This window comes from Anopheles gambiae, chromosome 3, assembly GCF_943734735.2.
Source record: "Anopheles gambiae chromosome 3, idAnoGambNW_F1_1, whole genome shotgun sequence".
NCBI classification, from domain to species: Eukaryota; Metazoa; Arthropoda; class Insecta; order Diptera; family Culicidae; genus Anopheles; species Anopheles gambiae.
Window position 1 is genome coordinate 4,582,912 of NC_064602.1, and position 15,110 is coordinate 4,598,021.

The 15,110-nt window shown below is 45.4% G+C and overlaps 1 protein-coding gene across 7 annotated transcripts in view; it reads right to left on the reverse strand.

The window, feature by feature from the left end:
* LOC1277923 (voltage-dependent L-type calcium channel subunit beta-1) overlaps nucleotides 1–15,110 on the reverse strand; it is a 105,635-nt gene that overhangs the window by 88,828 nt on the left and 1,697 nt on the right. For all 7 annotated transcript variants that reach the window (XR_009766302.1, XR_009766304.1, XR_009766303.1 and 4 more), the window contains exon 2: nucleotides 11,860–12,623. Coding sequence is in view for 4 of the 7 variants with exons in the window: in XM_061659448.1 (XP_061515432.1) it covers nucleotides 11,860–11,970 (111 nt within the window). In the remaining 3 variants the exon portion in view is untranslated. The remainder of the gene's footprint in view (nucleotides 1–11,859; nucleotides 12,624–15,110) is intronic.

Here is a 15,110-nt window from a genome sequence, read left to right on the forward strand (position 1 = left end):
TTGGTGTTGCCATCGATGTGCAGGGACTAAACTATTAATTACCGACAGCGTCGTCATAAATTAATCCACCTGAAATTACATCTACACGGGCCAGCGATGCTGGGACTGGAGAAAGATCTCCACCACCGCCCATCCCTCCTCGACCATTGTAAACCGAACGAGGAAAAGGCCAAGATTCCAGATAAGCTCGATAACAGCGCGGTAATGACCAATAATGTACGCATATGCGCAGCATCGGGCCCGATCGAGAGAAAGAGAAACAGAGGTGACACTCGCCGTTGAACTCTTAGCCGAACCGGGTGCGAGCAAATGAAGAAGAAGCCCCCGAGGGGAAATAAATGGGAAAAGCGTTAGCTACGCTGGATTGGACAGGACGTGGGACGTACAGTGCCTTATTTTCTACTCCTCTCTTTCTCTATAAATTGGTCAAAATCTAACGAAACAACAACGCCCGGTTCCCGGATGGACTAGAGCGGGAAAAATGAAGCTCAATTTACAGGCGCCGTCCCGTTTTTGCCCACTGCACGGAAGGAAACACTGGCCATATACCGTTGAGCTGGGTGGGGTGCGCAAGAAGGTACTGGCAAGATACGCCAATGGCCAAGTGGTACCGAAAAGATGAGAAAAAATAAAATATTTTAAATTATTCAAATGATCAACGCACGGTTGCCGGTTGGGGACGCAGTGGTGGGACGGATTTCAAAAAAAAACTATTCACTACCCGGAAAAGACAGTAAGGGTTGTGTGATTGGGGACAGGTGGGGTGGACTGCGACACAACATGCGACTCTAATCGAGCGAAGGAAAACGCCGAAACGATATAAATAAGGCACATAACGTACGGCTTTTGACCGCTGGGGCGAAGCGAAGACTAGAAATAATCACACGCTTTTTACGCTGCGATACACCAATTTGGGATTATCGGGTTTGAACTATTAATACGTGGAGGCATGTGAAGAAAGCTGGGACAGTGAAGCAATGGGTGAGTTTAAAAAATGTTTAAATATCATATGGTATAATTGCATTAAGGGGGTTTTGTTTTATATTTGAATGTAGGTTTTTTAAATTTAAATTTGAATGTAGGACGCGTAGGTTTATTACACCAGCTCTTTTCACTAAATGCCCAACTACCATTAAACGGTTGTTCAACATCGTATGAACTACAACATGGCCTTGGATCCCTCCATGTAGGCGAAAATAAATACCCCTGTTACTATGCGTGATCGAATGAACCGATCGACCGTATCGATAAACCTGAAGCGTACGCCCCAAACGTAGCGCGGCCCGGATCGAAGATGGACGACACACCATTTGCACATCTAGTGTAGCTTTACTCTAGCTTTTCAAACTCAAAAAGTGGTTCAAAGTGACCTTCCTCTTCCATCGATGCGGGGAAGCGAGAAACAGCATCAGGTAAGAAGACAACACTATCCTACACTAAGCGTGGAGGCTGCTTCAAGCACAAAGATTTTCGATATGGTCAAGCGACGAACCCCCGGTTGAGTGTCACCACCGGCCAACATTCCCACCAGATGCCCCGAGCTGAGGGGATTAATCACGGGGGTACCGCGACGGTACGACGGTCCAGCATGGAGTAGGTGAAACACCGAGCACAAGACTTTGAAATCGTTAAAATATGTAAATTTGGGGCTACAAATTTTATTTATTTTTGACATCATTTTCATCTCATACGCGCGCTCTCTATGCGAGTAGCTTGGGCAAGATGGGGAGACGTGCACGGGCGTTGTATGTGTAGTGTACGCTTTTTGTCCATCGGTGTTTTTGAAAGTTCACTTTGCATGTGGATGAATATCGATACCTTGGGAACTTTTGGTTACCGGACCCGGGCATGGCTGACGACTACATGGAAATGTGATCTATTTGGGTTGTGTGCTTGAGCAAAGCAATAAAAGCTCGCTATCTATTGGAATGGCAATTAAGATTGTTTTAATTCTACCATCTGTCATCGAGTAGTCTGATGTTTCGTCTCTGAACTTATCTTTGAATTCGTAGATCACCTATCATACATGTAAGGCACAAAAATAGAGATGATGTAACCAAGCTGTGTATGCGCTTTAACACGTGAATATTATATATTCCACGGCGAAAATTCCACGAATTACATCATTTCAAACGTTTGGGGTTATACTAATTAAGTTTGAAAGTGCTCTCGAATGTTCTGCTCTAATTCATTTACTAATGCCATCTTGTCCACTTTAGAGTAGGGATTGATTTTTGGATCAATATTTACGCGCGAAATAATAATCACATCCATTTTGTAATGTGATCATACACATAATAACCCCTTCCAATCAATGGTCAAAACAAATAGAAAGGCTCCTCATTTATTCGCATTATTAAAACGAAACGTACTATTTGTGGCCGAACAAACGGCCAATTTAGCCAAAATGCGCCAAACCACATCGTCACCATTACGGCAATAGATCATCAACGTGTTTGCCGCGTAATGATCGAAATTTTATACATTTTCGGTAAATTACACAGCCGAAACGAGTCTCAGACACACACACACAACCCTCACGGCACGAGAGCACAATCAAATGAAATTGATCTCCGATCGATCGGTTCGGTAAGTGCGGTAGTAGCAAAAAATAAATAAAACGGTGGCGGAAAAATACACTCCACCACACCACCAGCTTATTATTATGTTTTATTTTTGTCGGCAGCCACAGCTGTATAGTGCTTGGTGGTGGTGGTGGTTGTGGAGTGTTTTGCGATCGTTTTTCTTCACGGACATTATTCACACCTTGAATCAAATCTAGTTATGACCATTTTTCCCAATTACGCCCGAATTAGGTCTCGTGCTTCGACCGAATCGTGTCGGATCCCCGCACGGGTAGGAAAGGTAATGAGATGAGCTATGCTTTTGGAATTTACTCAATATGACGTTTCACTCAAATAATTCACCCCCGGCACAGAGAGGGTGTTTGTGTTTTAATTCCATTCGTGGTGCGGGGCGAGGAGAGCGAGGAGGAATTTCCGTGAAAACGTCTCGGAGCGCGTAGGCAAACGTACTGCGTCATGGTGCGACCACTACTGCTGCTGCTGCTGCTGCTGCCCTTCCTGTCACATAATCGCCCGAATGTATGGGTTTCGTGGAGTAAAGACGTTGCATCAAGCCACGGCATTGGCGCGTTGGCCTGCGTCATGTTCATTTCAATTAGCGGCCCCAACTAAACCTTACGCCTCTCGCGAGCGCCTATTTCGAGGGTGATTTTGAAGGTAACTTTCAATTAAATACCATTCACGCTACGCGGATCAGATGGGCTTGATTTGTTGCTGGGTTTCGTAAAAACCTACGGAGCTTGCCGGTGGCGGTGTGGGACGGCGAGTGAGTTAAGTAACTATATTATACGTAACATTATAATGCAAACTATATTGAGCAATACGGCTAAAGAGCTGTTTACACAGATCTCACTGTGAAGGACACTGCCAAACAGATGGACGTAATTAAATTTCTTTAATAGAAGAGTCATTTACAGGTGACACAGTAGTGTGCCTGCTCTTTGAACCGGAAAACCGATCCTCGCCTTTCATTCGACACGATTCTCCTTGCGTAGTTTACGCTGAGTCATCGCACGAGCCGTGGTCGGTGGTGATCGTTTGTCAAATGTTACCAGTCCTGTTCAGCTTCCAACGCGTTCCTAAACGGTCGATCGTCGCGCGGGTGCGAATCGCACGCGTGCCCTTTGGCAGGTTGGTTCGGGATCCAATACCATCACGATTCCCCGTCGCCGGTGGCTGTGCGAACTTTCACGCTTATTGAAAGTTACTGTTGACGGTTGTAACGATCATATCTTGATGCTTTCCACACTTTTCTTCAGATCGTGCCGCCGTTTTAACGATCGCTCTTGTCACGCGTTTTGAGAGGCAATGGCACGTGTTGGTCGTCCCACGAGCTGGGAAGCTTGAGAATTTTGGGATATGAAAAGTCCACAGCTTCCTCACCTAATTATGTTGATGAATGAAGGGTGTTTTGGTCGCATTTTTTACTCAAGTTTGAAAGGCATTTTATTGAAAGCTTCACATTAAATGATTACACGACTGTTGATGTTGTTTATTGAGGAATAAACAAGATGTATCTTTCGGAGCGCTCAAGGATAGCCAGTTGTCAAGCGAGAACGACCAAACGCATTATTTCCAACACACATTAAACGGCGAATACAATCATCACAACACCGATTTGATATAAAACACACACATACCACACATACCATTCTACATTTGACATGTTTATATCCGCAATCGAAGATACAACAACTAAGCTGAAGCTTATATTACTGCCAGATTATTCCACTACAGCCAGTGTATCTCTCATCCAATGGCGCAAGATGATGATCAGCTAGTATCATTCAACAAAGAGTGGTTTATTAAAAAAAAAAAAACGCTTACGAAACGCATTATTGCACCTCGACTATTGCCTAACGCAGCACGTATGCGCCCATATACTATCCCATATTCGGGCAGCCAAAAAATCGCATTTCTACCCCAAAAACACCATCAATACGTTAGCGGGCGATTTGGCGAGATGAAACTCGTTTCGATAGAAAAAAAACGCGTACGCTTCTCCTTTCTTTACGCTTCCTTCCATTGGAAGAGCTACTCTCGGCGGGGAGTGGCAGTAAAATTGAAGAGCTCTAGCATCGAATCCCCACACAACCCTCCCAATGCACTCCCAACCACACCAAACAAATACACACAACACCAAAATGGAGCCTGCCTCTAATGACAATTGCGTCAGTAAAGCCCGCCTTCTCGGTCGTACGCAATTAAATATACCTCTTTCGGAGCTTTTTTGCTTCTTCTTTTCTTCACTGCTTTGTGGCAGGTTCGTCTCTTTCTCCATTCCGGCCAGAGGCATCGATGTCTTTCTATTTGGAAAGCTGCCCTCACCACATGTGTGCGTTTTCGTAAAAGTAGTTACGTTTCTCTTGGTACTTTTCTTACGCTTGTTCCCTGCTAGATGTACACCCTGTTTAGGTGCAAGCGCCCCCCCCCCCCCCCCCAACGGGTGAGGAGGCTTTACAATGAATGTGTGTGTCAGCGAAACAAGTGGCGTTCGTTTGCTTCATTGTCTGCGATCGTTTGGGGTGATCTTTCTGCACGCGATCGGGAGCGATTGTTTGTTTGCCACGGAAGCATTACACATATTGTTTGTTTCTGCAATAGGGTTTGTTCGTTTGTTGGAGCTAAACAAGTGACTCTACTGCCTTTCCTCTTTGCGTTTCTTTTCTTCACATTAAACCACTCTTTCTATCCGCTTTGCATCGTTAAAAAATACAATAAACTGGAGACCAACGTTGAAGCAGCTCTTGAGCTCCACCAAGCAACAGACAAACCGTGGCAATGCCAGTAGCCAATTGGAAACGAACTTCAAGCGAGAAAAGGGTGGTACACTAGGTACGAATGAAGTGTACATGGTAAATAATAATTTTCATATGCTCGAGCTTCAGCCACGAAGAAAAAACTACAAAGCGATGGTGGATTGGTCGAGAAGAAACCACGAAGCAGTGAATGACAATGGCGTCTAGCGTGTTGGCGCAAATGCCGGAATAGCGGACTAGTGCACCTGTTTACGTTTTAATGAGCCCGCACCATGGTTGGTAGTCGAAAGAGCAGAAAGATTTGCTGCTGAACGTGTTGTTAAATTCGAATTAACGACGCATCAGGCCAGTGACGCAAAACGAGTACAGTTAAACATATCGTTATATCAATCAAGCTACCACGTGCCTAAAGTAACGTTTGTTATAGTGACATACACGATTTAACTTTGTTAAATAAAATCAACTTAACTGCCCTAAAATATATAAAGTGGTACGTGTGTTTACACAAAAAGGTTTAAGCGTAACCAAATCCTATCACACGTTCGAAATACAAACAAAATTTCAACACATCGAACACAAACCATACCAATAACTTTGCAACAGCATTACCAACGCAAGCGATGGTTAATCATCCGATTTCAATGTACGAAGACGAACAAGAGAAAAGGGGGAAAACAACACCAAAATGCGATTAGAGTCGTACCGAAATCCATAGTCCAATGGTGGTGGTGGTGGTGGTACGACTAAAACTTGTCCTATTTGCATAATACCTCGAACATCGAAAGAAAAATTAACAGCACACACGCACAACCACGTTAAATACGAACCGCTTTTAATGAGCATCTTCTTCCCTCGTTGCCATGTGTGATCACGCACATCTACACACAGGTGTGGATCGTAGTGGTCCTCGTAAGACCAACCACGGTACTCACGTCGAGCTGTGTAAGTTTGCTTGATTCAAAACCAATATACTACGGTCCGGTGCCAACTTTCAGGTGTGAGACAAATTTGTGAAAAACGCCATATTGAAACTCCTGCCGGTTGCTCTGTTGCCACTGCCTGTCCACGAACCGGTTACCGGTTTGATCTCCGCAATGGCAGTGAGTTATGGCCACGCTGCTCACCAGGTAACACACACGCATCGCGTATCGTTTACGCATGTTAGACCTTATTGACTGCTAATCGGGCCCAAGGAAGACATCGCTTCTCTGTACCCACACACACACACACACAGCTTCAAGTTTTATTCAAGTTTCTCTGGTGTGTTCGCGGTGGTGTTGATGATGCTGCTCAAGCATTGTGTCGGGTAACAAATCGATTGCGTACGCCCCATTTCAATGGTCGGATCGTGTGGCCCGAGACCCGGGATTAATCGAGCTGTCGATAGGTCGCTGCTGCTGCTTGTGTCTTGCGTTGGAGCACCAGCAGCACACTTGATTAAGAAGCTCGCTGACGGATGATCGACATTCGACGAATCGGTCGTGGAGCGTGTTGCTGATGGATGGCTTCATAGTCTGTGCTCGCATCACGAGCTGTGGCTAATGGGTGGCGCTTGCGACTGAAAACATCACCCAAAGAGTGAAAAGCAAACCGTCTTTGGAAAAAAAACCTTTGGTGAACCCTGGATCACCAGGAAAGATACGTTAATCGATCTCCTCGTGTAACTTTGTTTGTTTATGGTTGTTGCTGATGTGCTTTTGTTGCCATAACCATTTCAAAGCGTTAGCTCATGAGCTTTTGAACCGTTTTAAAGTTATCATGTCGTTTGTTCTTATCAACTCAAGGAATATCAAGGAATAATCCAACTATTTTTTATTACAACTTCATATGAAAGATTATCGAAAAGAAAGGTCGAAAAGAATGGATCAATCCATTTAGAGATGTACTTTCTTTTACCCACTACTAGTGTGCACATTTCAAAAAGTCACTGAAGGTCAGCTAATGGTTTTCTGAAGATGTGTAAAGTAATCACTCGTCATACGAATCGAGTCAACACATTCGAGCATCTTTGGCAAATTTGCATCAAAACTGACTATGCCTTGAATATTGATCGCCCCAGTCCTGAACTTCATTGGCGGAAATGATTGATTCTACCCCCTCGAAGGTCAGCACGAAACCGTTTAACCTCGGCCCAGCGGCTTAACCACGATTCCTCACCCCATGCACCAGACCTAACGGTTGTGTCTTGAACTTTGTCTTGCCTTTTTCCTCATTCTCAACACTGGCTGGCCATCTGCTGGTCAGCGGATCGTGTCGATCAATGCGTTTACGTGTGTATGTGTGTTTTGACGGGCCCTCGTTTGTGACGCAACAATGCGAAAACAACCCAACGAACCAGAGAGCGGAGGCATCTTAAATCGTTTCCTTCCTTCCGTTGAACTTGTCTGAAGAGGTGCGGTCCACTGGGGCACGCAGCGGAGCCGAGCAAAGAAGAACGAATGGACAACGGCTTGATCCATCAATCTCGGCCCGGTTTCGTGTCAAATCAAAGCCACCGAATGCGATTAATCCCTCGCGATCGTTTCGCGCTGGCAGAGCGAAGGGAACATCGGTTTCAAAGCCGGACCAGCCTTTATTCTGCTGCACGATTGATATGAACACCGATGAGCAGCGGTTTTGACACAAAAACCGTACTTCCAATGTGCGTCCTATCACGACAGACGGTGGAAACCAAACAACCAAACTCGCTACAACGTTGGCGAAAGGAAAAGTGGAAAACAAAAAGCACACCGAACGAATCTCGAACGCCGCCGCCGTGCGACGGATTTTGGCTGTTTAGCCACGGGGACGAACAAGGAACCGGCGAAGGAATGTATCGATCACGTATGTGGGCCGGTTATTGACGCCAAGCGTCTCCACCCCCCTTTAAGGGGAGGGAAGCAACACGATGTTGTTGACCCGAGACATTTTGCGCGATACCCCGCGAGCTATTTCACACCTCAATGGGTCAGTAGGCCGCCCGAGTTACTCGCGTTGCGTTGGTGGACTTTGACAAGCGCACGGTTAGTTCCTCTGCTGCATGCGGGACAGTGTAATCTAAGCCTTTTTTCGCACTAAAATCGATAAAAATACAATTTGCAATAGCAGTTTCATCGGAAATTGAACCAAATGTCACAACTTTCGCACGCTCTAGGACAAATCATGATTCAATTTCATGAAGAGCTTTTAAACCAGTTTGTGACGACAAAGAAATTTTCAAATATTTGCTTATTGACTGCATGCAGTCGTTATCTAACGAAGTTCAGCTTCACTTCCCAATTGTTTCGAAAGCACACATTTTTCCATATCCAAACTGTATCTCAAACTACGCCTCGCCTTACAGCTCACGTAATGTATGTGACATTTCGAAATGTGTTTAAACCGAAGCTCAAACGACTGCGGCACTGCCGCAAACAAACAAAAAATCACATCAAATATTCAGAAAATAAATAATACCCCAAAATTAACATCTAAACCGCCGAAGCGTCGTTACTGCCTCCGACCCGGGTTCATCGCATTAAAGTGCGTCCCACCACCAAGCTCTACGAGCTTTTTGGAAACCATCGGCACACGAAACACTGGATCAGCGTCAGCAATCGGATCCTATTCGATCGGTCGTGTCTTCATGGCTGTTCGCGTAGTAAAGTTTACTTCCAATTTACCACACATTGACACTCTCTCTCTTTCTTTCTTCCTTTACCTTCGTTTCTATTGCGATTAGCTTGCTATCGTTAAACAGGCCACACTTACAAAATAAAAAAGACGAATCCAACAACGCAACCGACAACGAATAAATACGAAATTCCTAATTCATACAATCGATATCGCGCCATTTTTTATGTTCCTTCGCTTAGATACCAACCATACAGGTCGATTACTGTTTGGGGAGGGAAAAAACGAACATAAAATCAAACAACCCAAAATTGGACACGGGCTGTTTCTGTGTGCGTGTGTGTGCTTAGCTGGGGCTCGTATGGCGCGGGCACACCAGTGGGGATGGACAATGTTAAACGAGATGAAGGCCATGTTGAATATAATTACGCATCTCTTGGCGACAAATGCTCAACATTTGCGGTTGAAGGATTTTATCTCTCTCTCGCAAGGCGGTGTTTTGCATTGGCCACATCACCGGCCACTACATCCCACGATCGCGCCGAACCCGAAACGATCGTCTTCATTATACACGTTCGTGTTTGTGACTCATTAGCAAATATTTCAATCTTCATTTGGCAGCTCGTACCCCTTCACAGCCCGTGCTGCTCTATCTCGCAACGATATATACATATAAAACCCGCCTTGTGCCTTCGATAATATCAAGGTGGCGTTTGGGTGTACTGGAGTGCTACCCTCGCGCTCCCTCCTACCACGCTGTGCCCGTTTGACCAAACCGGAGGTCCGATGTAAGAAAAAACGGCTCCCAACACTGACTATAATTTTTGCAAGACTAAATGAATAAATACTGCTAGGCAATAAATTGAATGGGTTTTGGATTTTGGAGGCGACCGGGCGAGAAGCCACGGTCCGCACTGGTAGTGCGCAAAAGACATTCGAAGGCCAAAGTATCACATAATGATATGCAAAATAATGATATTACACATAAAATCCAAAGCCCTGGTCGATTTGTATTCCGCGCTGTACCGGAATGAAGCGAAGCAAATGTGTGTACGGCTTTCTCGTAGTTTCCAAATGGTAAGCAAATACTTTCGGTAGGGGAACTAGATTTTATGATGAAAATAATGTTGGCTTAAGGTTGACCGTATCCTGTTTGGCGGTGGGCCTTCGTGAAAGGATCAAATCGGACTGCTGCCACTTCACAAACACCGTGGGAATCTTGTGGGGCAATAATGTTGTCACAGCAAACGTTGTTGCATCTAATTTCAACCCAACCATTGCACAGGCTTAATCAATTTAAGCCAAGCAGAAAATTTACATTTTATAGAGCAGCAACTTGTATGATTCAAGTGCAAAAAACAGCAATTTTAAAACGATATGAGAAAACGCTACAAATCAAATGTTGTCACTCTTGATTGTAGAGCGCGTTTAGTAGTAAAACCATAAAATGCCATGCATCCATCGTTGACCTCCCATAAATCTTCAAGCTTGCCAAGTTAATTGAGGTAAACATGGGGGGTTTATTTCACGGTGATTCTATAACAATCTCGAGCGATTATTGGAAGTACAAGGTTGTGGTGTCCTATACGCTGTCCTCAAACATCGACCACGGTTTTCATGAACCGGAAAGGTTTGAAGTCAGAAGTAAAGAATTGATTATGATACAATATTTTAATGAGAAACCATTATTTTAATAGCCAAACTCCTCACCAAATCTTTGATAAAACTTAACCTTTTGTTGGATAAATACAATTCCTATCAAGATCATCGTGCCTTTCTCTACTTGCCAACCAACAATTTCGTAAGAGCTGGCGATGGATGTTCACCTCTGATGATCTTCGATAAAGGAAACCCAAATTACCACGAATTTTATTCATTAATAATCCAAACCCATGCCATGAACCTTTACGACGACAAAACGAAATCACTGGAACACACACACAAAAACCAGAGCTAAATAATACACTTGGCTGTTCGAGAAATTAAATATCTCGCATCGAAACGATTCCAACACCGGGATGGTTCATCCGCTCGATTGGACACGGGGGAATGGGCATGCATGAAGACGTATCGAAATTAGAAACGTTCCAATTATCAAGCCAACCGCTCGGTGGGGAGGAAGGGAATGAAATAAATCGACCTGTCTCCAACTTTTAATATCAGCACTTAAACACCCAAATGAGGCTCTTCTGCCTTCGCAGTCCAGAAAGCTGGACTTATTGACGGTCTGAAGTCGATCGGAAAGAGAAAACAACACTGTTGTGCAGCTTAGTGAGTGAGCGAATGCTTGGAGGAAGTGTTGAGTGCTCAGCCTCTTTCAGCGCATCAAGATGTGAAGAAAGAAAATACAAAATGCTTCGTACACGGTTATTCAAATGAACTGCACGACGCTTAAATTGTTCCAAGTGGAGTTTTTTTCTTCTGTGTTCTCTGTTAAGCCACTGCCATCCATGCCATGGCGGTAACTGACTGGCCTTTCACGCACTACTGGCACTGGGGGAGATTGATTCAATTGTTTGACTTTTGCCGCCCAACATTAATTATCGCGTAAACCCTTCGTTTGTATTTTTTTTTTCAGCGCTGGCGTTAATTTCTTTACGCTTTGCTTTCCACCAGAGTCGCAAGCTGGCACACACACACACATACAAACATCCACACACTGGCGGGAATGCCCTAGTTTGCGTATCATTACACCATCGCACCTAAGCATGGAAGCTTCTCCACGTCGAGTGATAATTACGAAACGTGCTTCACCCCAAAAAAACCGGCCAGCACAACGCAATGACAGCTTCGCCGCGCGTAATGTATGGCCACGTGGTCATCCGTAGTCTCCGGTGCCCGTGGAGCGGAAAAATTAACGCAAAGCATTGCGACCCACAACCCACAAAGAAAGAGAGGGAAAACAAATCCGACAGTTTGCTTACCTGCAGTTGTAGTGTTTCCTCGAAACCGTCCGGAAACTCGGTACAGTGGGTGTCCAAATTTTGGGATAGCGAAGACGTAAGATGATGTCTCGCGTTCATCCCAACCACCATAGGAGCAGCCGACGGCGGGGCAGGGCTGGGAAAGGCCGCAAGCTCAGTTTCGTATTCCGTGGTGATGGTTTTTGGGGGGGCGCTCCGATGATTAAATGAAAACGATACCGATGAGTATCCGTCGACGGCTGCTAGCAAAGCTTTGCCGAGGTCCTTCCCTGCAGTACGAGCGGTGCTAACTGCAGCACTGTTGGCATCTATCAGCCACCTATTATCAATAATCACTAGAACACACACACAGATACACGCATTGACACACCCACACTCGCACACTTATACACTTTGATTTGGGAGTCGTCGATGATAAACACACTAACACGGGCACCTTCAATCTTCTTCCAATCACCTTCTAACGCAAAATTCCACAAACTAAAGCACGAATATTATGATCTTCAATCAGAGCTAGACTTCAAATTGAACTCATTTCATGCAAATTTCCTCTAACCAAAAACGAGATTACACTCTCATGTTGTATAGATAAGCTACTTTTTTTAACTACCTCTCACAACTGCATCATTTGTTGTCTAGCCTTCTGAATTAATATTGAAACATTGCGCCTATCACCTTCTTTTTTTCTCTATAACTAGGTGTTGTTTTTTTCACTAAACTTCACCGATTAATCAATCAACCAACATATTACTCCAGCACCAGACCTAAATTCAATGACAAAAGAAAAGCTCATAAGTACAACTTCAACATTCGATACTTGTTACACTAGAAAAATGGAAAATCAATGATGGAACAATTTCAATGTCTTAAGTCTCTTTGAACATGTTTTGCAGACCCTGGTACAATATTTTGACGGTAGGTGTAGTTTACGGCCTTGACATACGCCGAAAAGAAAATGAATGGTGACAAATATACCAAACGTCCGCGCCCATACAGGTATACTGCGACCCCAAGCGATCAATTATCGACTAAACAGGGTATCTTTTATAAAAGAAGAAACTGAGTAAGAATGATTCCATATTTTCATGAGTGTCCTATTCCGTTCGATCTCAGCTGAAAAATAAATCCCTGCACATGGTTTTAAAGCATACTTCCGGTACACATCTTTCAAACTAGTTTTCCATTCTCTTCTTCCACGTTTTCCATCACCTAAGGCAACTTTGGCTCGTATTACAATCACTCTCCCGGACGTCCTGGTTTTGTGTCTTGTAATGCTTACCCTCTATTCCTCTCTCTCTCTTTCTTTCTCTCTCTATCTCTCCCCCTCTCTTTCTACTTTTCTCCAGTCGAATGCAACGGGTCAATTTCCTTGCGTGCTTTCCCTCCCTCACGGCCATGCCTGCTCTACTCCGGCCAAACGCCGACTTTACTCGTTTTAGAATAATCGATAATACGTATTGCAGTATTTCATGCTAAGTAGGCTGCCCGCTATCATATATCTTCAGCACTTGGTCAGTTCCTGCAGTTCCAGGAAAGCACAGTCATGAGTGGGGGGTGGGCTGGCACGGCGAGGGGGGCAATACGGCAAAAGTTAACCAGTGTACGCATAGGCAAAGGGGCCCAGTCATGTCCATGCCGTTACAAAGACACACCTGTTATTGCAATAACAGGGACAAAGTAAGGCAACATCGATCATCCTTCCCAGCTGTGTGTTTGGTGCGGCGCTCGCCAATCCTTCCCATGCGGGACCTCTCACTCTACCCCGAGGGAGCGTGAAGAAGGAAGGTGGATGAGGCGGGCATAAAACGCGGTCAGCTAGTGTGTGTGTGTGTACGTGATTACGTAATTGGCGCTCGAGGCGCGTGCTAAAATACCGGTGTAGCGCAATTATTTTGCCACACCGCAAACCGCAAAACTCTCCCGCTGACCACTTTCTTCCTCTCACACAAACAGACGCACACACGAATCCTTGTGGCGAGTGTGGAGCGAGTGAAATGAAAAAAAAGTCAGGAATCTACCCACAGCCATAATTAGGGCTCCATTAAGGGGCATATACTCGAGCAGCAACAAAAAAACCAAAAAAAAAACAGGAAAATGAAAAGCGAACGATTTTTCCATCCCCTTAGAGAGACAGAGAGAGAGAGAGAGAGAGTGCGAAAAGATACCCTACATCTACCTTAATGCATGCGTGTAAGAGCGAGATAGAGAGCGCGCGAGAGAGTGGGTGCTCTCATGGGGGTGGAAAAACTGAAAGGAAACCGGAGAAATGTCATCATCGCGCAATGTGAGGGTGTGTTGCGTTTATTTCAATTTCTGCCTCAGGATCCTATCCGGCATTGCCAACCTCACTCACGGCGGTGGTGGCGCAATGGAAATCGCACAAGCCTGCACAAGGGTGCGGCTGATGCGTGTTCGCTAGGTCAGGGCGCGAGAGAAAGAGAGCCGAAGCCGGCCGGGACAGTGCAAGAGTGTGTGTTTGTGTGTGTGTGTATGCGTTGGAGAGCGAAAGTCCCCCGAGCGAGCGAGCTGATATCGAGCACTGATAGGGGCGGTAGCAGTTGGGAAGTTGGGAAGAAGACACCAAACCGTTGGCGACAATTGGAATGACGGCTTCGTCCGTCGTCTGGGCCGTCCATTGTGGAGGGTGGACGCTCGGTGCGTGTGCACGCCGAATCTGTTTACCATCGATACAGCGCTGGCGGTTGGTTGGTGGCGGTTCGGGTCATCTCGTCGCCGACCGGTATCGATTATCCGGTCGCACCAGGAACAGGCCAGCCAAGCATGCATACACACACACACAGCTACGGACCACAGCAAAACTGACCGAGTCGTGCGGTCGAGTCGATGAAGTGTCAAACGAATCAAAACAATCTACCAAACGGAACGACCCTGTTGGCTGGGGTGCCTGACTGCCTGGCCTACGTTGATCGATTGAAACGACTTTTGAGTAGTGGAGTACACCATCACCAAAGCCTGTAAAGGACAAATCAAAAGCAACCACGAAACAGCATGCAAGCAAACGCCAGGACATTTGACACGTAGGCCTCGTCGAGCCAGGCCAGTTGCCAAAAATTAATAGGTGAAAATTGAATTACCGCTTCGTGCGGGGAGGACGTTGAGATAAATACAAGATGCGAGGACAGTGAGCGGGAGAAATATTAAAAGCTTTCGTTTGCTCGCTCTCCTTCCGGGGCTGCGGCGAAAAAGGGCACGTGCCGTCATAATAACCCTGGGAAAGATAGACACACAAA